Source organism: Ooceraea biroi, chromosome 4 (assembly GCF_003672135.1).
Source record: "Ooceraea biroi isolate clonal line C1 chromosome 4, Obir_v5.4, whole genome shotgun sequence".
NCBI classification, from domain to species: domain Eukaryota; kingdom Metazoa; phylum Arthropoda; class Insecta; order Hymenoptera; family Formicidae; genus Ooceraea; species Ooceraea biroi.
Genome location: NC_039509.1, coordinates 13,040,827 through 13,057,086, shown reverse-complemented (window position 1 = coordinate 13,057,086; position 16,260 = coordinate 13,040,827). Strand labels below are relative to the sequence as shown.

Genomic DNA, 16,260 nt, shown 5'->3' with positions numbered 1-16,260 from the left:
CTAAATAGTTTTTTATTAGGTGGACGCGTAGAGGTCATATGAAGTTCAACTTCGTTTTTTTAAATGGTATGATGTTTTTTTACGTACCATCTAGTAGAGCGTTTGAAGATGCGCACATTGATCTACGGGTCAAAATCATTCAAGGTCACTGAAGGCTAAAATTTCTAAGTGCTAGAACTTTTTCATTTCGGAGTTTACGGTATTTTCAATGGCAGAGAACTCTAGGCAATATAAAAAATAATGATATCATCAACTCAGAACTCCTCTGAGAAGAACAAAATTTTAAACTCGAGAACTTTTTCATTTCTGAGTTTATGGTATTTTCAATAGCAGAGAACTCTAGGCAATATAAAAAATAATGATAACAACAACTCAGAACTTCTCGGAAAAGAAAAAATTTCTAAGGGCTAGAACTTTTTCATTTCTGAATTTACGGTATTTTCAATAGCAGAGAACTCTAGGCAATATAAAAAATATAGATATCAACAACTCAGAACTTCTCGGAAAAGAAAAAATTTCTAAGGGCTAGAACCTTTTCATTTCTGAGTTTACAGTATTTTTAATAGCAGAGAACTCTAGGCAATATAAAGTAAATTATTTTCCTTTGCAGTTGGCCTTCAGTGACCTTGAATGATTTTGACCCGTAGATCAATGTGCGCATCTTTAAACGCTCTACTAGATGGTACGTAAAAAAACATATCATACTATTTAAAATAACGAAGTTGAACCTTCATATGACCTCTACGCGTCCACCTAATAAAAAATTATTTAGAACAAATTATGTGTCCCTTGAAACCATGCAAGTTTGGTCTGACACATTTTTTTCTATCATCAATAACAGCCGAGATATTCAGGTGGCCTGTTTTAAATATTTAGGTGCCTCATCCTGTATATATAAATTTCTTCAATTTTTTATGGTAAGCAGTATCACAGAAAAGTACGAAAAGATAATAAATTCGCTGTACGATATGGCAGTGTTTCCTAATTATAGCTGGCCACGGAAGCCTTTAGAAATTGGTAACAGATCGCGTAGCTCCTAATTATATACGTGTTTATACACAAATCTTGAGAAGTAATACATTACAAGCAAATAAGCAAGAACACGAGATCGACACTTTATACATAGTTGCATTAAATTGAAAAGATCACAGTCAATATCAACCAAGACAAAGCTTAAGAAGTAGCGTGCATTGTATTCACACTTTTCAACGTATGCATTTTTATACATACCGAAAACTTCACACGGAATATTCACCTCCCTTTTACCGCGTGATCCTACGTGGACAGTTTAATCGTAGGATGTATTTCAAGAGAAAGTCTCTTATAATACCCTCCCGACATCTTTATTTAACACTTAAGCTGCCCTGTCAAGTATATATATAGGTGATATTTTAATAACTCAAGTAGAAATAATTTTATTCATTATTTATAGATACACCGAATGAAAATAGAATATCATTTGTGCAATATTGATTAATGTAAAAAATAAAATTGACATTATTATGGATTCGTGCTCAAAATTAGTTGGGTAGTCCAAGTGTTAAATCTCATTTATGCATCCGCAGATTAAAGAGTCCGCGTTGGCAATTATGTGTATAGAACGAACGGATAGGGTTGTGAGTGCTAAAGCCCCGGCTAGAAAGGGACTACACCACCTTCCGTGATGCACGTAGTGCATTGAAACGCGAAACGCAGTCTTGTGACACACACCTGATCATGCAATGGGCGGCCGACAGGACGAACCTAGGCGCGACGTAAGTGCCTCCGCACGAGTGACTAAAGTGTCGGCGTTGCACCGAGACCTAACAAGAGGAATTGACTTTGAAAAATTCGGATTCGCCGAGTCCGCGTCGAGTCGGTTGCCCCCTTAACCTTCGTTCCTTGTGCTCTTCAATGATCGAATGCTAGCATACACGCGACGTTTTCGAGACCATTTAAATCTCAGTTCCACGAATAATTAAACACTTATCGATTCTTCTTATTCGATTACTCTGCTTTATTACGTCTTCTATTATTTTTAATAAAATGTCAAGTATTAATAGCGAATCATTTAACAAAGTTTAATTCTTGATTTAATCACCTTCTGTTTCTCATCAGACAGTAAAATGCAATTTTTATAAGTCTTTTTTACAATGTAAAATTCACATCTTTCAAGATAATACTTAATTATTTGGAATTGATTACGTTTGTTAACTTTTGTGTACTTACTTGGATATTGATTACATGTCAACACACAATCAATATCCATCAACTTGACTATATAAAGTACAATAGCAATAGAAGTTTTAAAATAAAATAGACTGGAATTAATCACGGTTGAATTAAGAGAATAATATTTAAAACACATATACATACATACAGACATACGTACATACACACACATGAACATACATACAGACATAATTACTAAATACAAGATTTTCACATTCGTTACATCATTTTACGAGCCTCGTTGATAAAATACTCAAACGATCTGAAAAGTGTCGTTTTCAGAACACTGAAAAAAGCACTATTCAGAAAATGTCACCCCACTCGCGGGTATCGCCGAACCTTTTGTCACGTCAGTTTTCAAGCTGATATCGCATAACAAAACGTCCGCGATTTGCCCCCGGCCGGTGACTTCACATATTTCCTTTTTCGCGTCAGAATTATATCACGTTACGCGCCTACGCAGAACCTACCACGTTAAGCGTGGGCGGTACGCATTGCGTGAGAGGGTACTGACATCCCTTAAAGGTCGAAGGTAAAGGGGGCTATAATGGGCGCGTCGCACGCGTACGAGGAACGGATAATTCTTGATGCTTGTGATCTCCCCGCCGACGATACGCCAGCTCACTTGGTCGGCCGTGGACTCGTTTGGCGTTGTTCTCACCTCACTGCCGGTCACCAGGGAAATCGGGCAGATACACGATATTAGAACGACCGATACAACGAGCATCGTGGCTCGCGTGCGAGCCGCCGTAAAAGTTTTGCGGGATCCTCCATTTTCTGTGCTACGCTCCGTCGACTTTTGTTTTCCGCTTCTCCATGTATACCAGGAGGTCTGCTCTTTCCAGCTGCACTTCTTACTATCCTTCCCTTTGTTTCTCGCACTTGAGGTAAAATTAAACGCATCGTTCTCGGAAACTCTCTATGGAATTTGTTATGCATGATCAAGTAATGATTTGAGAAAATTCGAATGAACTTTATTTATAGCAGTGTAAAAATATAATACTTTGCATGTAAGAATGTACATGGAAAATATTATATTTACGATAGAATGAGAATAATTGAGAATGGCAGAATTCTTTTACTTAATTTTATACGTAAAAAGTGCAGCGTGAAATAGCGACCTATAAATTCGAACTATTTCAGTTTCGAGTTTTCGACACTAGAGTGAACGCTAATATGAATGAGAATAATTTTGGAAAGAGAAAGAGCGAGAGAGAGAGACAGAGAATAGGAGAAATCGTTAAAAAGCGACTCCTCTTCTCCATTTTTAATGTCGTGATTTCGCTTTCCAAGCAAAGAGTGCCGCCAGGCGGACTAAAATCTACTTGAGATGCTTTCTAATTTGCACAGACAATATGAAGGAAGGCACTTCTTAATTAAAATATCGTTACTAAGCTTTCAAACTCTGCTTCGACAATCGATGCTTGCTTACGTTGTAAATGTAAAAAAAAGTAATTCTAAAGTAGTGTACATTTGTTGCAAGTTTGAAAGCGTGTAAAAGTTAGCGCGCGACTGTATGTTATTTTGCTCAATTTTAGCAAATAGTTGCAGTCTGAGAAATACGCATTAAAAATTCGTTAATCATAAATATACTCTTTTAGTCTATAAAGCACTACCTAGTCAATGTTGTTCCCTAGCGTTTCTTCCTCTCTAACTACGATGACAATTACGTTATCATTACGCAGTCTGCCTTCTTATTTTCTTATTAATCGTAACAGAAAGTATATTCAATCTTGCGCGTACACCTAGTCGTAATTCGACTACGGGTTTACGTGTATTGTAAGACTCGATCTAAAGCGCTATCCATCTCTCTAGATAGACTACTCCTTTTGCTTCCTTTGCTTTATCGCTTTTCCCGATTATCTTAATTCAACATTTTAGTACGCTAAAGCCTTGGAAAGCACCTTTCGCGCTCACTCTAGTATAACACTCGTCGAGATAATCCTTCGTGATTCCCAGGCGCGTTCCGCAGACGCAGCTTAATCGCACAGCTACATCAAACGATTATAAAAAATTTTCTTCTTACATTTATAGCCAATATATTAAAGGCTGTTTAAAGTTATTACCAATAGCAGAGAAAATAGTATCAATATTTCCAGCGAGGAGCTGTAAACACAGACGAAGGTAATCCCCTATCATGGCAAACCGTTGCTCGTTGACACAGTTGAGATGGTATCGCATCAAGCCCTTAGCATCAAGTCCTTCGCATGTCGCGTCGTATCGGCGAGTAACGCGCCTGATAGTACTTCAAAAAGTTTGGCCGTAAGCACGACGGCCGTAATTGCTACTCCTACAGATAGTCGAGTCAGACTTTGGCCAGAGTTTGCTAGTTCGGATCGGCCCCCAACAAGATTAATGTGACGCATCGTTTCTCGAAGAAACGAAAGAGCAAATAATAGCAGCCCGGCCGGGTTACACCGTACGAGTAAATTAAAAGTAAAAGGAGATCATGTAATATTGTATCTCTTAATCGTTGGATATGACAACGATCAACTTGAGTGTCACATTTGACCAGACTCTGACTCGAGTGCCTCTAGTTATCTCTAGTTTCTCGCAGCTCTCTAAATATGCCAGTCCGCCATTGCTTGCTGCAGTGTTTTTCAAGCTTGCCTCATTAATAACATACACACCGAGAAGGAAGTATCGTAATGTAACACTGCGTGTCATACGTCCCGTTTCATTTATATATTCCCCCAGTATTCACAGTACATGAAATATAGCAAGAAACAAAGCAATAACGGCGGAAGTATTCCTATGGTCGTAACTCGTTGCGTCGTTAATATAACGTATTAAATAATAACTTATTTAAGTATGGAAAATAGTTCAAAAGTATTTTAATATTAGTACTTGTTAATGTTAAGTGTCACCATGTTTCAGATACGCCATTCTTGCTTTGAATTTCTCGCATGTAATGTGTTATCGATGAAGTGTCAAGCTTCATGAATAAACGGTGAAAAATGACGATGAAAATTCATCTAATCTATGTTCTATTTTTTTTACGCGGGAAGATTGAGGCTTTTGTAAATTATTGTCGGATAATTGATTTCGTCGAGATATCGTGAAACGGGGCGTAAAGAATAAAATTACTTCGCGCGTATTTGCGAGTAATATTAAACGTGGCTCTACTTTTACTGCGAAGAACTAAGCTAAGAGAATATTTTTAATGAAAAAATCTATGAAACCGGATCAATTCTAATCTAAGCAATTCTTTTTTTATTCATAAATCTTTCGTATGGCCATTATAAAAATGTGCGCGCAATAACAAGAACATATTCGGTAGCTTGAAAAACATCGTACTCCCAAGCGGCGAGGCGGGATTAGATGAAATGTTATATTACTCATATCGGAAAACTGTATCGTTTTTCGGACTAAAATATACGAATCTTTATGGCATTTCAATATTAATGTAGAACTCGAATCTTCATGCATTTAACGATGAGGAGGTGTATTTTCTATTTTAAATTTAAATAAATCTCATTTCTTCAAGAGAAAGATGTTCTTCAAGAGAAATTCTAATTCAACAATTTTATATATATTATTTTATATTATGTACTCAAGCGTTTTTTGGCAAAGTACATCGCAAAGTCTCTCATTTTTATATTTCACGTGTTCCAATATTCTTAAAAAAATTTAGAATATGTAATATACTCTACATATGATTGAAATATGTCCGTTTGCAAGAAAGAGAGACAGCTTTCCGATACGCAGCTTGTCAGATATGTGGACATTGCTTCTCATAGGAATTGATATGTTTCGCGAGACAAACGACGCTCTTTATAAGCAATAATCGAAAATAGTTGCGCACGAAGAAGCCGCGTCTATGAGTTTACAAAACTTCTGCAAAGACAATAAAACCGCTGCCCCCGTGTATTTCGATATATCGAAGGAAGACATTGTGATTGTTCGATCTTATGTTCATCGTTTCGTCTTAATATCCTTACGATTACGTATGTTACAGCCGAATTATCCTAGAGCAATTGACTTTTATTAAGGAATGAACTCGTGCATTGCGCTCAGTATGCACAGTATCATAGATAGCGTTAGCTCTTGTACGAGAATCGCCGCGGAAGACGTCACGTCCGGCGCTGATATGATTTGCACTGAAACAAGTTGCACGTACAAAAATCAGGACCAAAAATCAGTCTCGTATTTTATCACTAGTACGTTATAGCAAGGAAACAATTGTTGAGACTTGCGTAAGAAACAAATCTGAACCAAGTACAACGAAGTTACAAATATAAACATGATAATGTGCAAATAAAAAAAGCATTGTCGCAGAATGTATACTATTTTCATAGTGGCACCATATTTTGAACTTTATTAATGTTACTTTTTAATATAGTAAGACTAAATTTAATAAGCACATGATTTTTGATCTCTCTTTACGAGATTGTTGCTTGATAAAGCAAGTTGTTGCTTTGAAGCAAGGATGTTTCGCACATTTTGCTTGAGATACCTCGATTTATGCTGTATACACAAACAGCTATTTATAAAAACAGTGTATAAAATTTATTATCATGTGTGAGATAGTTTTTTCCAATACGGATACTTACCCAACACTTTCGCTTTCCTAATATCGGCAAACTGCTCGTGGTATGTGGGAAAATCTGGTATCGTTGCCCGACAACCGATCTCCAAATGTCCGTTTTGCCCGGCGTGCAACTCGGAGACCTCCACTTTCAACCTGGCGGTGGCGGACATCAGACCGTCCTTATAATGCGTGTGTGGATAATGATTCACTAAACTAATATCCACCTGGCAAAATCAACGATCATAAAATTGGCGGAAGAACTTTTCTAAAGTTTGTGTAAAAGTTCAATTTAGTAACAGCAGTATTCGCGTACGAACAAAAGAAAACAGAACAAAAAGTTATCCTTGCACATATAACGGAACGTGTAAAAGAGCATATTATGATGTTTGTTAAAATTATGTCAAAGAAGTGTTCAAGTAAACGAGATTATCAAGTATCTTTTCTTTTAGGAATTTGTAAAATAATACTAAATAATAATGTGACAAAATGAAGAGTGAGTATAAGCATCTCTATTGAATTGATTAATAAAACAATAAAACACAATGTATTTGTCGTCTTTTACCTCTTTTCCGTTTATAAACCACGTTATGTAAGGAACTGGATGTGCGATCGAGGAGCTACAGTTGGCCTCCAAACTCTCGCCAACCAGGTACATGCTCTTTTCAAACGTAATGACAGGATCTTCATCTTGTGGAACTAGAAGGAATTATAAGAAGTATCGAAACTACTCGGATACAATTCAGAAATCAATTCAACAGACATAATAAGTTTTATATTATTATGCATTATTGATATTTAGCCGTTTTCCCAATTTATAATGTTCTATAGTAGAAACGCTTCATTTAATTATTTATATGTTAAATTTATTTTCATGTTTTTATTTCATTAAATTCAAGATCATACTGCATCGAGAACCAATTTCATTCCTAGCTTTTATATCATTAAAATCATTAAAATTCAGTGTAGCTATTCAAAATTGTTATGATTGATATTCAGATAATTTACATGAAGACGTGCACTTTTTTTACAGAATTGTCACTTTCACCCACCTATCACTTTCATCTGTACGGGTTCGGCGCCCGCAGTATAAATGGGCGTTGTCATAGCGACCCCGCAGGTATAAGAACCGGATGCTTCGAAACGCACATTGTGCAATTTGATTGTCGTGCCATTCTTCGAATACTGGAAAAGAATAGAGATGATTATTATGACATGAAGCGTGATACTGCGTGACATACGACACACTGTTTTAATCAAGATTTCTTCTCGAGATTCAAAGAGACACAAGTGACAAATTCTCTGCAAAGATAATCTAAGTGCGTAAATTACATCTCTCAAAGCTTTACTCCTGCGAAGCAGTGGCTTTTCATATGCATAGCCTCTTGCAGACCTTACGAATTTAGTAATTAGGCAAAGAAAGAGAAAGAGAGAGACAGAGAGAAAGAGAGGAGTTACATATATGTTTGTGAGAGGAGTTTCATATATGACAGAGAGAGAATGAAACCATCTTTATGTTGCATCATGTCTTTCAGATATGTTACCACTTTCAGCTATGGCAAATTTGATAATTAAATTTGATAATTAAATACATCAAAGTATTTCTTGAGTAAAAGATTAGGCATCTTCATGATCGTTTGCTTGATTAAGATTTGTATTCCTTTCTTCTAGCCATTTTAATTATATCGAGTGGATACATCAACAATGAGACTGTTTGAAATACTAAAAATACACATACAGAACACTTTGAATAATTCAATTCAAGGCTAAGCACTTGCTCTGCAACTTTGTTTTTGTTCTATACACATATATGTGTATGTGTGTGTGTGTCTGTATTGGAATCATTGATTGTAAAATACACGATCGACTACATTAAAATTGCATGGAAATAGATATGTTTTACAAATGCAGGCGTTATTACACATTTATAAAATGAGAATTCGATGAGTTCTGTAATCTGAATGAATAATTTGCGTTAATTTCTTCGTTATTACATTACATTCATTACTACATTAGTTCACCTGTCGCTATTTAGGATGACTAGAAATTCCGGTTGCAATAAATTAAAATTTCATAAATAAATATTTAAATATGTATTATTCTCATTATCTCATTTATCGCGCGCACATCCATATCTACATTTTTCAACGGCAACCATTAGGCGAATCCCGATAATTTAGACACGAATACTACTACAACTTTTGAGAATTTTTACGAAAGCAGTGAAATAAAAAGGCAAGAAGGAAACGGAGGAAAGTCCCTGAAATATTCTAAATAGATTCGCGGAAAAAGGAGAAAATCGAAAGCATCAAGGAGAACAATCTGTAATTCGGTCAGCTCGCGCTTTTGACGAAAACGAGATGGATAAAAAGATGGTATCTAAAGTGCAGTGAAGTTTCTCGACGCGCTAAAAGAAAGCACGAGGGGTGTTTTCGACACCGATGCCGTATCTTAATTGTTATCAGCAGTCTGCAATTCTCGCGCGATACGAACGATTTCTATTTTTCACTAGTCTCATTACTAATGTGCGAACTCTATATCCGCTAGCTGGCCTTCGCGATATTGCGCTTCATATATGGGTTAGCGCTAAGTATTGATTTTTCCGTCTGTTTCTCTTTCCTTCTTTTTTCTTCTTTTTTCTTCTTTCAATAGATCACTCATCCGCATTACGCTTCCATCCTTGAACGTCAAAAAAATTTGCGAGAAGAATTGCGCTGCCACGTGTTGTGATTATGATGTCGCTGGCAAAGAGGAGAGAGTATTTGTGTGGCGGAGTGCATATACACGTACGTAAATAGCTTTGCTTTGTGTCGATTAAGACTACGCCTTAGGTAAATGCGTTAGCTTCGCCCGCTTAATCGTTGGCGAAAGGGGAGGACTCTGGATATTTTATCTAACGTTATCAAGGGTATTCTAGTTATTTTTGGAGTTTTGTTTACGACCGACGTTGTTCTTATAGATCGTATCGACGCGACAATTACACAGAGCAGATTATATTTTTATCCGCACGGCTCACGTAATAATGTCAGACGCATCGAAGAAGAATATTGTTTTATCATGTAAACAAGGATGTGACATAATGAAAAAATGTGAAAACATCGTAAGAAAAAAACAAAATGTTCTTAATAGAAACGTACGAAATACGTTTAATATTTAATAAATCAAGGCAAATTTATATAAATAATAAATTTATTTTAATTTAAAATTCGTCAAAAGCGCGAACTTTCATTAATATTTTATTAATACTAATATGATAAATGTATCATTTGTTCATAAGTTAAATCAGACATAGCATTATGTATACGTATTTTGGAGTCTTTAAATTCTAAAAAGATGAAACGTGGGACACAAGTTACAGTTTCTACATTTTAAAATAAAATTTAATCTACAAGTATGAAAATTGATCAAATATCGAAAATGTTAAAATAACTACATAAATTTAAAAATGATTTTCGAAATTCCGCAATGTTATTCGTGGAGAACATCTAGAACATATTTTGGTCAGCAAGAACGTCTGTTTATTTTACTGACAACTCAAAAATCATCATTTTGATTAAGTTAGATTATTGAATTATTGATATTGCTATATACATTGGCACCTCCTGTCTAAACAGACTTGATATCCAGTACAAAAATAAAAATTTATTAGATGTTAATATTTAAAATGACGATATACAGAAACGAGGATACATTTAGCTGTATGGTTGAATTAAGATGCAAAGGTCAGTGCATCAGTCTTAACCGAGTAAATTTCAGATAAAGTTCATGCAGAAATGTTATCGAACCTGCGAACCCGGAGGCGCGACGAGATGTGCCTTCGAGATAATTATGGACTTCAAAGCAAAAATGAGACGTGCCAAATATAGTGTCTAAGATACTTATGCTCTTAAGATAAGATATTATGTTAAGAAATTAGAACATGAATCAACGTAAAACTTGAATCCAAGTATTGACGAAGCCGATGATCAGATCTTCACTTTCGTCAAAGAATTTATTGAAATCGAAAAGTGAAAATCACGAACCTCTTCTCGCAGAGATAAATCACGTTGTTTCTACACATTTATGTAATATTCTTTTTGTTAACTCCACCACTAACCTAACTCCATCGCACATATGGTCGATAATTTGTCTTTTAAAAGTAAAACGTGAAGAGATAAAATAAAATAAGGAATAAAATAAGGAAATCCGGGAAGATGATATATTAAACGATACGTCAGAAATCATAATTCTTCCCGCGCGAACGTTTTATTTCGCTCACCTGCAGTTTGGCGCCGTCGACACCCGATTCGATATACGGCGGCTTTCTCTCCTTTATGTACTGGAATATCCTCTTCTCGCCTTTCATAAATTCTATTTTGTGCAGCAAGTCGTCCGAGACCGTATGGTTGCAGAACAGGATGGCCGTACTACCGAGCGTTACGTACTGCGGTGCAATCAGTTGCACACTCATGTGCATCTGCGCCAGTGTCGCGTCTGTAAATCGTGAAATCACCGTTCGTGTGTTTTGGCAATCGAAATGCAATATGCAATCATGAGAGACGCGACAAATCGCCGTATCGTGCTCACGCGAAATGTTATTCTGGGACAGCAAGCATCGTGAGACGTTTCTTGACATACTTTGATTTTGTAATTAATTAATTAATTAATTATCTATACGACAGCAATGCGAATCATGATACAAAAGTTCGAAAAACCAACTTTTTCATTCAGAATTGAACGCGAATATCTCCTAATATATTTCTACATATCAGGCTTTATGCATTTGTAAAATATTGCATTGATATTTTGTATTAATTTGAATTTCCTACGACAGATTTGATTGTCAGATTAGTTTTATTTAAAACATCGTTATTGAGTACAAACATTATTTATTTATGCTATTCTGCTACTAGCAGTTTCATCATTTACCACTTCTGCAAATATTTAAACGTGTCAGGGAATTATGGCGCGATGGAAAAATTAATCAAGACTCTTAAGATAGAAAATCATGAGGCATATTCTGCATATTTCATGATGATATATTATTATACATATTCTATGTGTGATGTTCTATCAGCATCGAGTATGTCAAGTTAACTCTGAGTGCTGCCTGTCTGCCCCAACAACCCACAGACCTACATATTAGACCATGTACAGGGTGTGTCGCGTACGTGCGACTAAATCTCAAGTTACGTCAAGATAGATCTCATTTAAAATCCAAAATTTCCTCCCTTCGCAATCCGATAATTCACGCTGAATTCTTAAGAAACATCGGTTTTGATAATTTACAGCTGCAAGAGCGTTACTGTTTCAACATGTCTGCGAAAAAAAGCTATTTTGAATGAGGTTACGGATTTAATACATGACACAAAGCACGAAAAATCTGGGACGGTTTTTATATATTGAAGGACTTCATGTTTCTTTCAATTCAATTCCATTCAAACCGTTGTTGTACCGCGAGCTGTTCGCACGTCGTTACGGAATGATAGAAGTCGGTGCCTGGCATCTCGAATATCGGGTGAAGACCGGGGGATGGAAATCAGGGATTGCGTTCGATGTTGATGAGAATGATAACAACGCGACGATGAGACGACAGCGAACGGATTTATCCAGCAGCAGCTGGAAGAACGGTGGTCTCTCGGCCAACCGTAACTACTTGTGGCAGTCTGCCCTGTTGCTGGGAGGTGTTACTGTATCGATCAGAATGAAAGCGCGCGTTACCCTGCCGCACGCACGCTATATTATTTCGAGACGTTTTGAGACAAGAGGCCTATTTTCGAGGTCGATCGTGTCGTCGGATAATGCTAATGCCACGCGATTTTCCACGCGCGTGTCCAGTAATATTTCAACGAGCACTTAAAGCCGAACGGTCGACATTTAACGTCGTTACGCGAATTCTTCACAATTACGACTGTTCGGCTTTGATTTGCTTGGATTTCACAGATGACGTGCTATTTCAAATAATTTAATGATACTGTTGAATGAAATAGCGTGAGAGAATACATAGATAAGGATATTTCTTCACGGCAACTTGAAAGTGTGTATTTACATATTTTTACATTGGCTGTAATGTGAAGTGGTAATTTTTTCTCAACAGTTTTTCTCTTTAAAGTAACTGAATCTTTAGGATTTACATAAATGCCTTCGTTTCTTGTTCGTTTTTCTATAAAATGAGAAAAATGTGTGGTTTGTGTACCACTCCTCCGCTCCTGATTTATATAAAAGAATCCAAGCGTTGTTTCATCAAAACTGAAAAATAGTCTTCTAAAAGAGAGTTTTCGAAAAATAAAATTTCACGATAATTTGATCTATAGAAACAATATGCAACGGAACAGATAAAAGATGCTTATAATTTAATTTCTTTTATATCAATAGTTTTTTTTTAGGTACTCTCCATCTCTCCCTGGTGTGTGTATATGTGTATCTGTACGTGTATGTAGTTTCATGTCAAATTTAGAATGGAATCATTATGGTTTAACACAGTTTGGTTTCTCTTATATAAATACGTTTAAGGTAGTTCCATGTGGATCGATAAATAGCTAAATAATTGGATTTTACCACAACGGTTTTTAAAGTCGCGCTATTCAAATAACCGAAAACGTAATCGTATTTTCAGCCATTTTAATTGAATCGATTGATTGATCCTTTTAGTTTAATTTGAATGTTCGATATTTTAATTTTACGTTATCACATACTGCATGTTTGATGACACCTATTTTATATTACATAAAAGGTGAAGAAAATTATTCCGCATTTTTATCTTTACCGTACCGTAAATTATAATACAATTATAATACAATTCCTATCTATTTTGACTTTAATTTTAAGTTGTTACGTGCTCTAGAACAAAACAATGGATACGTTATAATTGAATATTGTATACAAATCTTCCTTATTTTGAATTATACATATATGATTTTTCAGTTAAACATTGTTAAAAAAATTCGTAAATAATATTAAGCAAGTCGACTTTCTCTCTCGCAAGGGCCTATAATTCTAAACCTTTGAATCGCCAGACTTTAACAGTTAGTCTGTACAAATTACTCCAACTTTTATTATGAGATCTGGACAATGATAAGCGATTCGACAATTTCGAGCAAACCATTATTGAAGATTGGGGAATTTCCGAAAGCAGGACTTGCGATTAACGATTAAGATAGCACCAAACCGTTATCAAGGGCTTTTGTCTGACGGAATTTCGGGAAGCAGCAATGTCGGGCATTTCCTTTGACATTATCCACCACGTCGAGCGCGAATCAGTTCTCACTTCACAGTAGCCTGACTTGTACGGTACTTGTACGCATTGTGCAAAACATTTGATAAAATGCTCTTATGTGCGTATTTTATGCAACGTATTATCGATCCACTATAAGCAAAGAATGGTTCATTCGATAATCGACCGATGTAAACCTCGTGGCTTCATTTTTAACGTAGACAGAAAGCTATCAATGCAGTATGAATTTCTGGTTTACGTTCGCAAATTTTCACGTTTTTAACTTTATAATTATTTCAAGTATTATATTGTATGCATGTTGCTTCGATACGAATACAAAGTAGGTCATATCGAGTCACGTCGGTATTTATCACGAGAGAACTGACTTGATTTTATGACATTTCGTGACGAAAACATTTGCTGTTTAAAACGATTGCCATGAAATGTCCTAAAACATGCATGTAGCATAATTTAGCGAAAAATTAGATGATTCAAGCGTTTTTGCAACAGTATGATTTTCATTCATGCGCTTTTTGACATGTGTATCTTCATGTGTATGCGTGTGTGTATCTAAGTAAACAGTAACCATTGAAGATTCATCGTGAATGCAATACATTGCAAGTATTTTATGACGTCAATGGTAAAAGCTTATGTTTACGAGATGAAGAGTTGTCCATTCAATTTTGCCAATTTAAATATCGAAAAACAGAAAGCAAATAAATCGAATCACTTCGACATTAAAGTTTTTGCAAAACTGGCATTATCCCTCGGCTTAACTTTTTTTTAAACAGTCGCAAAAAACAGAACGTTATGTCCAAATTTTATTTCGCGTTTGAAAACAATAGCTAGCTTATATATATTAGAGAAACAATGCAAGTTGCAGTACTTTTTACCTGAGTAAATACAATTATTGAATTTACATAATTTTCACAATGACTGATTGAGAAGCATGTAATAAAACAAACGGCGAGACTAATAAGTCTATTACGATATCGCCGCGTACGTGCGCTCCGGAAAATGTCATGAAACATGGAATGGAATTATTTTCCATCACAGAAGCACGTACGGACGTACTGAACAATTAAGCTGAGGCATATGTCATACGTCACGAAATGCAAAGTATGCAATAATGTCAGAACGCTGAATCGTGTGGTGAGTAACTTGCAGCATCCATCAGTCGTCGACTGAAACAATGCAACAGTTTCACAGGAACAACTAGACATTGTGTCCATTCGCTTGAACTCTCTCTCTCTCAACACCTTAATTATATCTTCTGATTTTTTACAGCAAGAAGATTTCACAATATTAAGCGTATTGCCCATAAAACGTCATTTCTTGCATCGCAAAATGAGAAACGCGATTATTTTTGAGGCAATATCCACGCACAAAGAAGCGCAGATTAATTAGTCCAGAATCGATTTTTTTTCAACAGAAATATCTAGATAATCGATAATCGACGAATGATGAAAACGTAGCTTCTCGTAACCTTGGTAGGCAAAAGGAGAAAAACAAATTTGTTCTTCAATTAACGTGTTTCGAGGAGACGTCACCCAGACAAATTTCACGCTCGGTCGCCGAGGCGTATAATAAATTGGAAGAAAAGAAAAGCGCGGAATCTTCCTCATCCACCATGAGAAATCGTCATAAAGTCGATCGACAAATTGGCGGACGCGAAACTCAATTGTTGGGTCTCGGGAGTCCTTCGTGGAGGGATGCTTCCGAACGCGGCCCGGATCGGACGGCGAGCTCACGCCCGACGGCCAGCGTCACCCGCGAGCTGACGAATTCGGGCGATTCGCTCGAGCTGCCGGCGCCATCCACCACTTTATAACAAGGAGCCGTTTGGGGAACGAGGAGCAGGGTACACAAAGGGAAACGAGATACGCGCGCGTAGGGAGGGTGCGATGTCGCTTATCAGTAAGGGGTAAACGGGCGAGCGCCCGCGCTCGCGTCACTTACATGAAAATAATTGCAAAATGTACACGAGTAGGATTTTTCTCCAGTGACCGGCGGCCGGACGTTGCATTTCGCTCTCTAACGGGTCTTTCGGGTACGCTTCTACGGCAACGTGCACGTTAATATCTGTTGCTCACTACGAGGCGAGGCGAGGCGAGGCGAGACGAGGCGAGGCGAGGCGGTGATACGGAAGTAAGAGCGTGCGTGTGTCTACGTTTGTACGGAGTGTGCCTTTAAACTACGACGCGACCTCGTGTATGCCGGGAGTCGGCGCTACAACTGAGCCGAGAAGCAGAGCCTTTCGATCGTTCGACCGACCCGTTCCCATTCGACCGACCTGACCTCCCCACCGAGTGAGGGGTAGCGACGCCAA

At 36.9% G+C, this 16,260-nt stretch overlaps 1 protein-coding gene across 2 annotated transcripts; it reads right to left on the bottom strand.

The window, feature by feature from the left end:
* Positions 1-1,978: 1,978 nt before the first annotated feature.
* Positions 1,979-16,194, bottom strand: LOC105278517. 2 transcript variants are annotated; one of them, XM_011337670.3, is made up of 6 exons: positions 15,891-16,194; positions 10,998-11,212; positions 7,792-7,924; positions 7,305-7,438; positions 6,765-6,966; positions 1,979-6,311 (listed from the first exon to the last, which is right to left on the bottom strand). In XM_011337670.3, exons 1-6 carry the CDS (start codon positions 15,955-15,957, stop codon positions 6,199-6,201), a joined length of 864 nt encoding a protein of 287 aa, XP_011335972.1. In that variant the 5' UTR covers positions 15,958-16,194; the 3' UTR covers positions 1,979-6,198. The 2 variants fall into 2 exon arrangements, with proteins under 2 accessions (XP_011335972.1, XP_019886971.1); XM_020031412.2 differs by lacking the exon at positions 15,891-16,194 and having other exon boundaries at positions 10,998-15,869.
* Positions 16,195-16,260: the final 66 nt, after the last annotated feature.